The following is a 15845-nucleotide window of genomic DNA, read 5'->3' as shown; positions in this document are numbered from 1 at the left end:
ATGCACTGCCCTCATAATCACTGACTCATCGCTCCTTTCTTACAGAGTAGCAACAAATGTTGCAAGGAAACTGCTTGAAGAAAAAGGTAATTCTGAAATGTTTATAACCCGGGGCTGGCCCATCAGCTGGGTGGAGCTGAGAGGAGCAAGAGTCAGTCACAGCTCGCTGTGGCCACGGCCAAATTTAGCGCAACCTAAGGGCTTGTCTACACCACATCAGCTAGGTTCAGCTCCAAAGGGCTGTCAGCTGGGGACTACTGAAGTGCACTGTGCTTCTGGCATTTTTGGGGTGCTGCGGGATGCAGGGTGGGTGGCCTAGGGAGCTGGCTCTGCACCTGTTGGGAACTCCCCTCCATAGAAGGGGAGTTGGACAGTGCCAAGGAAGCAGAGAGCAGCTGCCAAGTGCCATGCAGGGCAGACCTAGAAATTGCAGTAACTTGAAGTTGCTGTCCAGCCTCTTTAATTTTCCAAGTATCCAGCTGATTGAGCCTGATCCAGAGCTCATTGCAGTCACTGGAAAGACTCCACAACCTTTGGATCAGTCATTAGGCACAGTCTCGGAATAGTGGCAGAACAAGGGACTGTTTCTAATCTCCTAATTTTGCACTGTGTGTGTGAGGGGGAGAGTAATACAGATGCTCAGCACATGAGAACACCTGGCTTTCATATACTGGACTTGCTAATTCATGCATGGTTTTCGGGTGGGGTGGGGGGGAACGCAGGTGAGAGGCATGGAGGCAGCAAGAAGGATGTCAAATGGTCCAAAGCCTAACTGATCATTTCGTACCTCCTTACGCTTTCCAAGGCATCCAGGTGGACTTGATCATTCTGGAATCCTCATTCACCAACATTCGGGAGGCAGCAGCTCATATCCCCATTACCAGAGTAAGGCCATAAACTCTCTGTATCCTAGTGTAGCTGCACGTGGAAAGCAAGTGCACGTTGTCAGTGAGATTCTTCTAAGTAGCCTGGCTACGTCTCCCTTGCAGGACTGGGGAGGGAGCATTATTTAGATGTCTGACACCTGGTGTAGCTCCTGGCTATCAACCAGCGTTCAGCAGTGGGAAATGCAATGGCAGTCTTATCTGGGAAGGTCCTTGGTAACAGGCTATCTCTGGGATGAAATCCATCTCTGGACACCATGAACTCGTGTGGGCACTAAACCTGCTGTCCTATTGGAGATGATGCCATATTCCACAGCCTCCAAACACCATATCTCTTGGCCTGCAAATCAACAAGGGACAAAAGATTAAGAGTTAGACCCTCCCCCTGCTCTGGCCCCACACGGTAAAATGCCTGGAGTGGTGTAAAGGGGCTGGGGAGGCATTCACATGATGCAGTGACCATGGAAGAAAGCCCATAAGGCTGCCTTGCAAGCCCTGGCCTTGGGTGCATGCTGGGGGTGGGGGCGTGTTGGTGGGTGGAGCATGTCAGGGGTAGGACTACAATCCACAGTGCTGCAGAGATTCTCGGCAGTGCTGGGGCCCATAGGGCAACCTGGGGAGGCTGCTGTAACCGAGATGGGCTCCCAGAGCTGTCCAAGTTATCTGGTGTCCTCTCCAGTTACCAGAGCAGCCTGGGATTAGAGTGCAGAGGCGGGTCAGTCTTTAAGGAACTCCTCCCCTTCCGGGGCTGCAAGCTCACTCCAGAATGCAAGCCAGCCTCACTCTTGGTACACACGACACGGTAACCCCACTTCCAGGCCTTTGGCGCCGCTCAGGGAGGTGGACACTAATTTGTGTCTTTCTGGTCCTGAACAGTTGTCTTATAAACGTTCTCCATGCAGAGTAGGTAAGGGAGGGGGAGTTAATCAAAGCTGGTGATAATGCACGTGAAGGGGGGGACCTTCGAATGGTCAGGCCGCTTTACACATTCTGTTGATGGAAATTCTGCCTTTCCTTAGCGTGAAGGATTGTTGCATCTCGGTGGAACAGGCACAAGTTGACCTGGGTTCTGGTCCCACTGCCACGCTGTGTAACTACAGGCAAATCACTTAATCTGTGCCTGTCCGTAACATGGCAATAACACATTCCTAACTTTGGGAAGTGCTCTGAGATGTGTCAAACCCCTGCATGCTGCCCTAGAACTTCAGCTCTGTGCAGGATTTATACTAATCCTGGATGATTTCTTAGCCTTAATTGTTCTGTGTGTACAGCACCTGGCACAACTGGGTCCCGCTAGAATCTCATTTACTATTAATGAATTAGTGTGGTGATTTGGGAGGGGTAAATGTTAATGTCATTTGGTCAAGAGATCTACAGCACCAGGATACACCATGCCTGGTTTCCTGTTTTAGGCGTAACTTGGAACGGAGATGTTCTGTTCCCAGAGAGTGGGCTTTAAAACCAGCGACCTTCTCAGTTGTGGTGGGGAGGGGGAAGCCCTTGTTGACAGAGCTGTCAGCAGTGCTGAAGAAACAGCACATGTCAAATGCTGGTCAGTGCTACATAGCGATGGCAGGGTAAATACTTGGGTGAGTTTGTTCATGTTCAGTTTTACTCTAATGAAAAAGCTGTATGTATGTGAAGTATGGACCCATTCCTTGGGTGGGAGTATGCAGGGGGACAAACTGAATGCCCTGCAAAACTAGGGACAGTTAAGAGGTACAACAGGGTCCCTAATGTTAGAACATAAGAACGGCCATACGGGTCAGACCAAAGGTCCATCTAGCCCAGTATTGCATTGAATTCTCCCTCTTTCTTTGATAGATCTACCGTAAATTCCCAGGATTTGAGTACTTAATCCTTGACTCAATGGCATTGGGTGACATATTTTTCCATAATGATGAGAAGTGAGTAATGTTTCTGGACCTACTGTTCTGCTTGAAGCATGAATACTTGTCATCTTGCTGGACTGGCTAGCTGCTATGAACAAAGTCCTGTTTCTGGTTACATTACAACCCATTTTCTGTACAGTGGAGGAATCACTGAGACTGGCGGCACTGAGAGGCTCAGCCTCTTGGAAGCTAGATTTTCATACAACACTCTTTTCCCATCAAAATTAGCCCGTGTCAGTAACTAGCTTTCTGAGAGACTTCTGCCCCCTAAAACGTGTGCTTTTGTCACCTACAAAATGACTGCAGATGTCACTGTTTAGACAAGTTCAGTCCTATTGTCCCTCATCTGAGTTCCCCCCCCACCGCGCCCGCCCGCCCAAACAGCAGGGCGGCAGATAGCGCGGGGTGGGTGTAAGACAGGTAGGCCTTCTGTTGCTTTGCTGTATTGCTCAGCTGTACGCAGAAGAGGCTCTGTTCTTTCACGCTCTGACAATGGCTGCAGTAGGAAGTGAGACCAGGAGGGCAGTTCTCTTCCACCCTCTCTAGCTATTTACCATTTCCCTGCTGTTCCTCCCTTGCTGTCTCTCTCCTTAAGTCTTTGGTTTGGGGCCGCTGGCAATAGCAGGACATACCCTCTTTTACAAAACATTCTGTGGCCTTGGTGTAACTCACCTTTGCCACCTTCTGCCCGCAACTCATTCTGGGATCTGACTCTCTGCAGTCATGCCCCACCTGATGCTAGAGCCTTCTCTGCAGCCAGGAGCCACCTTCCTTTATGTCTCTCCATCTGACTTAAATGTATCTCCTCTCCCTTGCCTTCTTTCTGCTGCGGCTTAACTCATGAGTATTGCATAGAGGAACCCTAACTTGTTTAGGGACATAGTGCACATGAAAGATGCTGCATAAAATAAGGCACCGGGGCTTTTGTTCTGCAGTTGCATGCCCCTGAGAGTCATCCCCTTGCCCTGGAATCTCCATTCCCACTACAAAAATTGTCCAGTCCTCCCGCATGTGAAGGAAATTTTGAAAATTATAAATAGGGAGACAACACTGTCTTGGTTGACACTAAGGCCTTGTCTACATCCACACTTAGTTTGTGGCAAGTGGGGGTGTAAAATGCACACACCATTCCCTGGTGCGCTTTGAAGCAGGCGTAGCTGCTGGGTAGTAGGCAGCCTGAAGCCTTAGCTTAGAGCATCGTCCCTGTTCACCTGCGTGTGCATTCTGAAACCTGACGTACTTCAAATGGATGGTCCCACTAGTAGTGATGGCCAGTTAAAGCTCTTACCCTACAACTGAAAACTGATTTCCCCTGAGCCAGAAACAGCTGTGTGTCATCTGGGCACCTGCCCTGAACTTATGTTACACTTGGAATAGAAATCTTGAAAGCAGAAGCTTTTGTGAGAAACTCCCATCTATGGGAGTTGGGCAGGATTCACAAATGAGACAAACGGAGCCACAGGTGTGTCGAAAGCCTTGCGCATTCAGAGATTCTCCACTCAAGTGTTTGGGTGAGTAGGGAAGCTACAAGCATGACATCTGTCCCAGTCAAGCAGAATAAACCAATTTAGGTCAGGCATATTTTCAGCCTTGCTTCCATAGTCAAGTGTTTGGTGGACACAGAGGACTGATCTACTGAGAAATATTTCACACTAGGACTAGTGACTATATTAAGGCTTTCTTCCTCCCATGGAGTCCCTGTCATAAGTACGCTACAAAGCGTGAACTGGCCATCTCGAGACTGGCACACCCTACACATCATAGGGGGAGCTCAGCTATCCAGCCCCTGGACCTCCACTATTTTGAGAAGAGGAAGGAACTCACTCCTCCACCAAACTGCTGCAGAGCTGTCACTTTGACTTTTGCTGCAAGCAGCATCACCAGTGATTTGAGTGTAAAGTTCGTTATTCCAAGTGATTACAAAGAGGGGATAGTATTTAGGACTTCTAGTCTTCAGCATTTGTCAAATGTGTGTAGGGGGGAGGGTATTTCTGGTATCTGCAGTGTCCTGAAATTCAGATGTTTCTACACTCTCTTTGTACACATAATGTTCTGCTCCTGTCTGCCTTTAAAAACTCAGTGCTCTCTCCTCTTAAATCTTAAAGGTACAAACTGTAGCTAAACAGCAGAGCACTTTGGGCTGGGAGAGACCCCTCAAACCAATATTACTAACAAAACTTTGATCCTAACACTGGCCCTTGTTAGTAAGCACTAGGTTAAATAACCAGAAGCTGTGTGTTTCTTTAACAGGTTCTATTTTTTCCCCTTAGTGTTAAAGTGCTGTCCAGTCCCCTTTTGATTTTGCATTCAGAAGATGACCCTGTCTTGCCCATGCACCTGGGTAGAAAGGTAACTTTTCTCATGATTAAAGCCAACTCTACCTCTATATGCGGTTAGGTTATTGGGGGAAAGGTGAGGCCAAAGGAAGTCTGAGACTGTTCTGTTTTACAAACGGGCCCTGTTACCAGCAGTGGCATCACGTATAATTGTAGATTCCTTTGTATGCCGCTCACTGAGAAGAATCTATATTGACTTCGTATGTGCTGTGTTTAACACCATGCATAAAAATTCCATGCAACACAGAGAGGTTTTTATGTGGGGGGCGGGAAGGGGGGGGAGTGCAGCCCTTTCAGCACAACAGAGCAGTATCTCCCATGGGTGTAAGAGTAGTGTTCCCATAGATTTTTTTCCCACCCATGTGCAGAACGAATTTTGTTATGTGCACCAGTAAGACACATCGCCTTCATATTGGTGCACATAACAAAACTCATGTGGTGGGGCCAAGGGGTTTAGAGTGTGGGAGGGGGCTCAGGGCTGGGAGGGCTCTGTCTGGGGCTGTGGGGCTGGGGATGAGGGGCTCAGGGCTGGGTTCAGGGGTTGTGGGCTGGGGGTGAGGGGCTCAGTGTTGGGTGCAGGGGTGAGGGCTCCAGCTGGGGATGCAGGCTCTGGGGTGGGGCTAGGGATGAGGGGATGCTCAGGGGCTACAGTGGGGAAGAGACTACTTCCCCTCCCAGCTCTCTCTCCCTGCAGCAGCACCTGGGCCGGGGAGGCACCTCTGGGGCTGCAGGAGGGGTGCCCCTCCCTGAGCCCCCATGGCTGGGGGAGGGGCACCCCTCCTGCAGCAGGTCCCTGGGCAGGTTCCCTGAGCGCCTGCATGGTGCTAAGTAGGCTGCAGCGTGACCACGCAGCTTGCAGGGAACTTGAGTAAGTGCCCTGTGTGTATGATACTGCTAACAGCCCCCACTACTAGGCTATATCCACCACTTCCCCTTCAACATCCCTTAATTCCCCTCATGACGAGTACCCTGGAGGCGGGTCTTGCTGCTTCCCTGTACTACTGAAGGTTCCCATGATCCAGCTGACTCCAGCCTAGAAACAACTGCCATGGCCTGAACAGTTGTGCGTAGACCTGGACCCTTAGGCAGGCAGACTAGTTCAGAGAGATCCTGCCTCGGAGTGAGCGGGTCAGCTCTAGGATCGAGTCATAAGGCAGGGCTGGAGCACCGTTAACCAGACTCCGTGTAAAGAAGGGCATCCAGGCTGCCGCAGCAGTGAGTAACTGTCTGGGCCTTTCTCTTGTCTCTACTGGGAGTTCTGAAAGACCTTTCATTTATTTCATGGCTCTAGAGGAACCTTTTTATCTGCTTGGTTTGTCTTTAACCTTGATATTCACCCCAATAGAATGTTAGGGTGCTAGTCTTCATGGAGGTGGGTACATTTTTTCTTGAAGTACCTTGCAGAAAGGAACCTGATTGTTGCACGATGGTTGGGAAAATGGAAAGGAATACTAGTAGGGCTAGCAACGGCAGTGAACGCAAGTGATTAACTCCAAACAAATTAACTAGATTACTTGCAGTTTTAATTGTACTGTTAACTTTAAATTTATATTTTGGATGTGGTTCTACACTTTCAAATACATGGATTTCAGTTACAACACACTAGGACATATACAGGTCTCACTTCATATTTTTAATTGCAAATATTTGTACTGTGCAAAATAGTATTTTTCAATTCACCTCACACAAGTGCTATAGTGCAATTTTTATTGTGAAAGTGCAATTTATGCATGGCTTTCTTTTTTTACACAACTGCACTCAAAACAATGCAAAACTTTAGAGCCTACAAGTCCACTCAGTCCTGCTTCAGCCAATTGCTAAGACAGACAAGTTTGTTTACGTTTATGGGAGACGCTGCTAACTTCTTATTTACAATATCACCTGAAAGCGAGAAGCAGCATTCACATGGCATTGTAGTAGCTGGGGTTGCAAGATACTTGTGCCTCTTCATGCTGCAGCCACCATTCCGGAGGATGTACGTCTCTGCTGAGTTTAAATTGGTATTCTATTTAACAGTGCAATTTATAGCAACTACTTTTAATCTTGATTAATTGCCATTCTTAATTGTTTGACAGCCTTAGTCTAAAGCAATCAAGTTCATGAACTTAAACCTGATGTGACAGCAGTGTTCAAAAAGCCAGCATGCCAAGTGTTCTGTGAGCTGAGTAATCACTGCTGCAGTACATGGAAGTGTATGAATTGATTGGTTCAATGGGAAGGAATTATGGCGTGCCTATCAAAGAAATCACCCTGATATTCCAGCTCAATGACCATATCCAAACCTTTGTAGGTCAAGTAAAACTAACAAGGCTTCTGCATGCTAAAGAATTCTTGTTGGGGCCGTCAATGCTGTTTTCCCCTTAATATTAGCTACTTTTGGGGAGAAGTGAGTGTACCTCTTATGTGCATGAAACTGGATCAGCAGGGGACTAGGTGGTAGTTAAGGAAGAGAAGCAGGTCTAGTGGATAAAGCACTGGATTTATTCAAGTGACCTAGCCTCAATACCCAAGACCACCACCGCCTGACCTTGGGCAAGTGACCTGCCTGATCCCATCTTTCTGCCCCTTGGAGAGATGTGGTTAACAGCACTACCCTAGGTTACAGGCGCGTTAATGAAGCCATTAAGTGCTCATACTGTGGTGAAGAGGGCCATGTAAACTACCTACGGAGAGAAGCCATTAGAATTCACTTAACTGTACTCAAAGTCTAAATGACATGTAGAAGATTCTCTCTCTTTTCTCCTCCCCCCCCCCCCCCCCATCCTAGCTTGCTGAGATTGCTCTCCACTCCTATGCGAACAAAGACAAGGTCAAGTTTGTTGCCTTTCCAGAGAAGCTGGGTTTAGCCCATGAAAACATCTGTTCAGATCCAGAACTGCCAGACATTGTGAAGTAAGTAATGCCAGCAGGTGACTCAGCTGTCAAATTAGCTTGTTTATAAAGTAGCTTGTTCTGTGGGGTGGGTAAAGGCAAGTGTCCCTCTCAGCTGAAAAGCCTGCCCAGGTCTGTACCCAACTAGTTAGCATCTGCTGTCTAGCTGTGGACGTAGAAGGGGGTTTGCAGCCTTGGACCACAACTGGCACCCTTAACAGGTGAGCTGCTGCTTGCAAAATACTTTTACCCTTTGCTTCTGTGGTTTTTTTTTTAAACAAGTGGGGATAATGCTGCTGCCTCTCCCCAGTCAAATCTATTGTAAAAGATGCTCTGAAAATTTACCTTTGGTCAAGGGCTTATGCTAGTCAAGGGGCCTGTTGCTTTTTGGCGCCCTCGGTGTAGATCCTGGTCACTCTGCTGGGAAGAGTCCTCTGGCTTCCCTGGGAAAGCACAGCAATCATGTTCTTCCCTGTGACATACCACAACTGCGCTACTGGACAGCTAAACTAGTCTATTTATTATATATCCCTTATCCTTCTCATTGCTGTGTTAACATGAGCTGCTCTTTGCATCTGTCCATATTTCACTTACAACTTATGGGGCAATTCTGTACAATGTAGAATTTGTACAGCAATGAAGTTGTGTGCACACAATCCCAGTAGGCTGCAGAGCTGAGGGCTACCACTAGGGGCTGCTGGACCTGGCAGAGTCCATCTTGCAAATACACTAACTCCTCACTTAACGTTGTGCAGGTTAATGTTGTTTCGTAGCTGATCATTTAGGGAATGTGCTCATTTAAAGTTACACAATGCTCCCTTATGATGTTTGGCATCTGCCTGCTTTGTCCACTGGATTAGATAGGGTGACCAGTGGGAGGGGGGTGGGGTGTAACAGGAACCTATATAGGACACCCCAAAATTGGGACATCTGGTCACCCTAGGATTAGAACCAGGGGGGTGGGCTCCCCCAACTTCCCTGTAAGCCAAGGTATGTGGCTCAGCAGCTGCCCAGTAGCAGTTCTGCTGTGCTGCTCCTGCCCTGCCCTCTCCTGGGAGCTTCCTGCAGGGGAGAGGGGGGCTGATAAAGATGTCCCCCCTGCTCTATACCCTCTCTCCACAAAGCAGAGGAGGGGACAGGGCAGCTTGCTAGAAGCTGTTGCTTCCTGTCTGAGCTGCTTAAAGGGGCAATGCCTGCCTGCCTCATATGCATGTACCCTTACAGCTAAAGGTGCTGACTTTCCAAAGTGCTGCACATGTGCTCTAGCTGGATAGTGGGGGCTCATCATCATGTTCCATTTTTGCAGGGAAGTGTTTGCAGATACTGCCCTGTATCTATTGTTTCCTCTCTGCTGCCTTGTAGAGTGTGAGGCTACATTAAGTGTATTAACCCTTGAGGGCTCAGCCAAGTGCTAGTTCATCATTTAGCAGCAAGACATTCCCTAGGAAATATCCCACCCTCTGACTCCTCCACCTCAACCAAGCTTCACAATCATTCAAAACTTAGTGTAGATGTGTCTTGTCTGGTGAGAGTTTGTCTGGAACCTAACCGCCCCCCAATTTACATTAATTCTTATGGGGAAATTGGATTTGCTTTATTTCACATATGTTCCTGAAAAATGCATCTTAACTATGTTAAGTGAGTCACCACACACACACTCCCTTCTACAGTATGTTCTGGGCATCTGTAGTTCTCTGCCTGCCCTGAAGGAAGGAGGGGAGGTGTGCAGGAAACTCCTAATCAGCTTGGGACCCAGCATCAGGCTGTTTCTCCCTCTGCTGGGGGGGAGGGCAGGCAGAGAACTGGGTTGTCAAAGGTGGTTTTTTAATCTCTACTCCTGTATTGTTAAACATACTTGCTGACTGGTATTTTGAAAAATTACCAAAATTGAAATGCATGATTATATAGTCTTATGTTGACAATGTGCAGAATTCCCCTAGGAGTATTTTAGAGTGCAGTATCTGTGTGTTCACATGGGTACATGTTGAAGTAAGTATTGGTGTTTAACATTCAGTTTTAAAGCTTCAGCTGGAAGACCTAGTCTGAAAATGCAATGAATCTTTCTCCCCCGTATCCTGCATCTGAGATCTCTGGGGACTGTATGTACCAGTGTGGGAATCCCTAGTATAGTGAGTACCTAGCTCTTGCACCACTCTGTCAGGAGCCCTCAGCCTTTCACAGGTTAGTATTCCAGAGGCACTGGCTGCTGCTTCCTTTGGAGGGTCAATTCAATAATTAGTTACTGGAGTACTCAGCCCAGCATCTGTAATGAGCACAGTCCTTAAGGGGCCTGTAGAACAAGTCCTGTATTAGTATACCACAGGGGCAAGTTTATCTAGTCTAACTTACCTTCTTTCAGGGGAAGATACATATTAAACATTTAGCCATTAGAATAGGATAGTTTAACATTACTTGTTTTGTTGCAGAGACTTCCTGAAGAACATCAAGTGATACCAGCTACTGCAATGTATGTTAATCACCATGGGTGCACTTACAGCTGCAGCCACATCATGGCAGAGACTTTCAACAAAACTACAATAGAAAGTTGATTTGATTTTAATCAGCAAATGGACTAAATACATTTGTGTAGACAGACCTGCTACTGGCAAAATAGCTTCCCCCTACCCTAAGCTGTACTCAGGTAGGGTAAAGTTTACTTTACACTAAACTTTGTTTTCTTCTTAAGAGCTTAAAACTAAGGGCTGCACTAAATGTAAGCAGTTTTTGAAGTGATAAATAAGCCCCTCTATGGCTGTTTTTACAGACATCACATCTGTGAAACTCCAAATTGTGTAGTCAAGTTACTAGTCAGCACAGAATTGGACTTTATCTTAACACCTTAGTAGGAACAGGGTGCTTAATATCTGGAGTATGACTATGGGGTAGTGATGAGGCCAGTGTTCGTAGAGGGCTGTCCAGTGGAGGGCTGGAAAGGCTCTGAGTGTTCAGGTGGGGAGGTAATTATCTTGCTCTCAATACTCCTGCTGAGGTTGCCTCAGTGCTAAGTCCAGTTCTTTAGGAAATTAGAACCCATGGGAGAATAGAAAGTGATCAAAGGTTAGAACTGTGCATGCTCAGTCTTGAGGAAAGGTAACAGTTAAGGGCAGTGTTCTGTGCCCCCTGCAGTTACAACACTTAGTTTACAGCAAGGGAGGTTTTGGTCAGTTTTTCCTTCTGCTGAAACAAAGCCTATTACTATCACCCTTGCTCCTGAGGAAACCTATTACTACTTGTGTGTGTCTAGTTAGACTAGTTGGGCCTATTTTCCTTCCTTCCTTCCCCCCCCTACTTCCCTTGTGACATTTTATGTAACATCTGACTTGAGGACAGGTACAGTAAAATCGCCTGGCTGAGTCTACACAAGCAATCCCAGGTTCTGACTTTAGGCTTAAGTAAACCACAGTGAGTGCAGTGGATATTTCAATTGGCACTTTTATTCCAGCACCAAAAGCAAGCAGTTGTATTTGAACATTCCTAACACCTCGACTCAGAGAAACCTTAAAGACAATAAAAAGATATCCACTAAACCATTATGGGAATGTATGTATGTATAACAATGCTTACACCACATCTTTACTACAGGCAGCTTGCACAGCAGAGTCTTCTCAGAACTACATCTTCAGCTTTTCAGTTGTACAACTGGAATTCTTGTCATCAACCACATCCCTTGGTTCATTAGGTGGAGGAATCTTTGTGTCAGAAGGCTCCACATTCCAGATATCCCGGGCGTATTCCTTAATGGTCCTGTCACTGGAGAACTTCCCAGAGGCAGCTATGTTTCTAATAACCAGTTTGGTCCACTCCTTAGCGTTCTGTGGATAGACCAGATCACATCATGTAAATGCTGATAGTCCTTGCAGGAATTGTATCTGTTCTACCGAGTGCCTGAAAGGACTGGTAAACTCCTATCTAGGACTATGGTTAGACACCAGCCTTGAAGGGAACAGCAGCATTACTATAGTACCCAACAGGGACAGTGTCTAAAGTTTGAGTGAGGGCAATTTTAGAAAAACTTGTGCTGTGCCAACCAAACCTCTCCAAGTTGCTGGCCTACATGATCCTGTTCCAGTGAAGACGTGCCTGAAGGTCACTTTCATATTTAAGTATTTGGACACAAAGCTTTGCACACTGCTCAGGATCAGCTGCTCTGCTTGAGTGCATAGTGAACAATGCCAGCTTTTTGAAGAGCCAATTGGCTCAAATACATTTTTGCTAATGGAGATCCTAGTGAGCAATTTGAAGAGCAGGGCCCCCAACTATAGCCTCCAGCAGATTGCAAGTTTCTTGCTCCCTCAGCCACCCACCAACTGATGGAGACAGGCAGAAGTCGGTCACTATCCTCAGTTAAGCTCTAAAATAATCAGTGCTCAATCTGCCATTATATTCACTAACTGGTAAGTCTCTACAGGTAGATGCAGTGGGCTAAACCAGTAGATACAGTGGGTTATAGCAGGGGATTTACCAGATTAACCCAGTATGCCCTGGAACAAGTTAAGAGCAGCTTTCAAGATGTTCTAACTTGCAGTAGGGATCCAATCCCATTCCAGCCCACCCTGGATTGTTCCTGTCCCATTCTTACCATATACAGCTGGCTGACTTTGTCTTGGCATTTGACATATGCCTCATAATCTGCAAATACTTTAAACCTATTAGAGCAAAGAAAAAAGTGCAAGTCACTCACCCTGCTCCTACAGACATTTTATATACCTGGGTGACAGCTAACTAATATTAATAAACTAAAATGCTCAGTGGTCTGCCCTGTTTAGAGCTGAGAATTGACACACACGGGGAAATACTTCACAAAACATGTATTCCTGACTTGTTTGAAAGTCTTCAACCTGTTTTCCTAGAACTCCCCCATCCTGGCCTGTATCGAGTTGTCAATGGAAAGAGGGATAGTACAGACCAGCCGAGACAATGGTACACCAGACATTCAAGGAAGACAAGATGTCATGGGAGCTAACATTATGTATTCCCATAGTGCCTACAATTTCAAAGCAGCTGCCCACATAATAGGTACAACATCCTCTGTCACAGAGAGCTTTTAGTCCAAGCACTGCAAGACACAAAACACCCTCCTCCTGGCCTGAAATAGGGAAAGAGCAGCAAGTGACATCCTGGTTACTGTTCATATTCTCGGAGAAATACAGGCTGTACCATTCAAAAAGGCTATTAAGAAGCCTCACGGCACAGGAACATCATCTGTGTACGCTTGTGACAAAGGCATGTGCCCAAATGTATCAGTTTTATGTTCCCAAGAGGAATATTAAAAAAAACTGCTAAAAATCAATTCTACATCAGTTCTAAAATGTTAGAATTGTAGAGAGCCTTTCACCCCCAAAGGATCCTAAATTGCTTTTTCATCAGTATAGCACTCTGAAATACAGTCACCTCAGGGGGAGAGCGTGACAGTGAGGAAGATAAGTGGCAGCCAGTACATTGCAAATCTGTGCTCCAAAGAGTTTTGGCTAAATATACTGCAGCAAACTGATAAGTGCCATGGACTGAATGGAGGAGACTGGACTTCAGCTCCTCAAGCCACATCTGAAAAACACCTCCCCCACCCCCCTCTTGGAAGGATGAAGACCTAAATGGACCCTGCTGGGGTCTCTACTTGGTGCCAGGGAACACAGGTATTTTGAACTGAATGCTGATACCACTAAGCCATCTCCTGCCCCAGAGTTAGTATTTCAGAGGTGGTTCCTACCTGTCATGGTGGAACAGCATGTTGGTCACTTCATTGAAAAGGTCAGGTTGCGTCGGAGAGAAGAAGCCACTCTTGATCTGATCAATGGCCTGCTTCAATTCAGGAAGCTTGTCATAGTATTCCTGAGCATTGTACCTGAGATGCAGAGAGGGAAGATGTTTAACAAGCCATTTTAAACATCTGTTTGTTCTAACAATTTAACAGTGATGAATCCTGAAGCTAATTTTACCTACTGCCACGGTTAATTCACTAGTCCGGTGCTCTGGTGCCCTCTACTGCTGTAGTCCTTTTGATGCAACAGACCTTTAAGGGCAGCTCTTTCCACCTGCATGGTATTCAGAAGTTGCACCACTTCCTAATGGTTTTGTTCCTTGCCAAGGTAAACCCATGCCTATGCAGCCTCCAAGGCTGGATTACAGCAATGCCCCTTCTTTGAGCAAAGCTACCCTCCAAGGCTGGGCTTCCAAGCCAAGCGGCAGTCTGAATGCACAAAGGCTGAAGTTCAGAGTGATTGTAGTCATGTTGGATCAGGATATGAGACACACAAGGTGGGTGAGGTAATACCTATTATTGGATCAACTGCTGCTGATGAGAGAGACTGAGAGAGACAAGTTTTGGAGCCGTTGGCCAGCAGTGTGATTCAAAGCTTCATTGGTATAAAGGTCCAGCCCAGGGGACTGACTTATTTCCCCCCCACCCCAAAGCTCTCCTTCATATAATGCTATACAAGAACCTCACCCTTTCTTGTCCAGCTCTGCAACATCCTGGATCCTCATGCCAAAGATGAACAAGTTCTCTTCTCCAGCCTCCTCTGCCATTTCAACATTTGCTCCATCCATGGTCCCAATGGTCAGGGCTCCATTCAGCATGAATTTCATGTTTCCTGTACCGGACGCTTCAGTACCTGCTGTGGAAATCTGTTCAGACAGGTCGGTCGCTGGAATCACTGCCAATAAAATGCATTAAGAGGGTCATAATTACTGGCTTCGTTCCCAATTCCATGAGAGTCAATTTAAAGTCTAAACAGGAATCCATCCTTGGCATCACTGCCCAGTTTAAGAGCAGCATCCATTAGCATCCTTGGATTGGTGTTGTGTTGGCTCCTAGTTCTAGGGATTTATACTGATTGAAAAGTTGGCTGCAGCTTGGGACCTGGCTTTAAAAAGACACTGGCAGGACATACCAGCCTACTACAGCTTCCTAATCGATATGGACACTTTTTAAATCCATCCTTCAGAATACATGTTTTCAAACTTAGGCTCCTGATCCTACAACTGGCTTTGTGTAGATGGAACGCTGAATCCATACAGATGTCTGCATAGATCCTCTTGCAGGATCAGGGCCTTAGAATTCTGGCCATAGCTTCATTCCTAAATCATCATAAAAAACTTATACTAGGTAAGATTGCACACTGCTTGGAGAACTTTAGATCAGAGATCATTCTCCTCTGCAGTTCTTAGGCAGTGTTCGTGTTTAGGAGACTTATTCTTGCTGTTTGAATTGCTGGTTTATTTTACCACCACAGCGTGCACAGAGATGGAATTTTCAAGACAACCCAACTCTAGAAGATCCAACTCTCTCTCGAGCTCTTGCAGTGTTGACACAGCTATGAGACACAACTACAGTTGTAAGCTCCACAGGAGAACCTTGTTTTGGTTTAAAGCGCACACACACAGAAAAAGCGGTGAAGTAGTAGCTTGTCAATCCAGGTAACAAAGTGGAAGAACATACCCACACTCTCGCTCACTCTGAAAGGGAAACTGCTGTTAACCCTTCCAGCCGTGCTTCGGCTCGTCGGTCTACATATAAGCAGCAGCGCGTACAAGCTCTAGGTAGGGAAGAAAAATCTTAACTGCACCCAGTTAGACAGGCTGATCTAAAATTACTTGGCAGCTTTATTGTAATGGCAGTTACGTCCTCCTCCAAACCATACTGCGCATGCAGCCTCTCCCACGGCTCTGAGCACTTTACCTTTTTCAGCCAGGGACACTCGGTAGTTCTCCAGAAAGATGACTTTCAACTTGTTTCCAACCACAGGGTCATTGTTCACCACATGACCCACAGCTGTAATGAGTTTGATGATCATTTTAGCCATGTGGTATCCAGGAGCAGCCTAGAAAAGAGCCACAGGCTGAAGATTAGCAAGGCTGTTAAT

The 15845-nt window shown here is 46.5% G+C and overlaps 2 protein-coding genes across 3 annotated transcripts in view; one reads left to right on the top strand and one right to left on the bottom strand.

The window, feature by feature from the left end:
• The window catches only part of ABHD12B (abhydrolase domain containing 12B), a 37968-nt gene extending 26458 nt beyond the window's left edge, over positions 1 to 11510 (top strand). The window contains exons 8-13 of the mRNA XM_048853117.2: positions 46 to 86; positions 806 to 885; positions 2709 to 2791; positions 5047 to 5125; positions 7880 to 8004; positions 10410 to 11510. Coding sequence (XP_048709074.2) covers positions 46 to 86; positions 806 to 885; positions 2709 to 2791; positions 5047 to 5125; positions 7880 to 8004; positions 10410 to 10434 — 433 coding nt within the window. The 3' untranslated portion in view covers positions 10435 to 11510. The remainder of the gene's footprint in view (positions 1 to 45; positions 87 to 805; positions 886 to 2708; positions 2792 to 5046; positions 5126 to 7879; positions 8005 to 10409) is intronic.
• Positions 11398 to 15845, bottom strand: part of PYGL (glycogen phosphorylase L) — a 35277-nt gene continuing 30829 nt past the window's right edge. For both annotated transcript variants that reach the window (XM_048853114.2, XM_048853115.2), the window contains exons 17-21: positions 15662 to 15803; positions 14429 to 14636; positions 13691 to 13825; positions 12563 to 12629; positions 11398 to 11795 (exon numbers count right to left, since the gene is read on the bottom strand). In XM_048853114.2, the coding sequence (XP_048709071.1) occupies positions 11595 to 11795; positions 12563 to 12629; positions 13691 to 13825; positions 14429 to 14636; positions 15662 to 15803 (753 nt within the window). In that variant the 3' untranslated portion in view covers positions 11398 to 11594. The remainder of the gene's footprint in view (positions 11796 to 12562; positions 12630 to 13690; positions 13826 to 14428; positions 14637 to 15661; positions 15804 to 15845) is intronic.

Source organism: Caretta caretta, chromosome 6, assembly GCF_965140235.1.
Source record: "Caretta caretta isolate rCarCar2 chromosome 6, rCarCar1.hap1, whole genome shotgun sequence".
In the NCBI taxonomy this organism is placed as follows: Eukaryota; Metazoa; Chordata; order Testudines; family Cheloniidae; genus Caretta; species Caretta caretta.
This window is presented reverse-complemented; position numbering and strand designations above follow the sequence as displayed.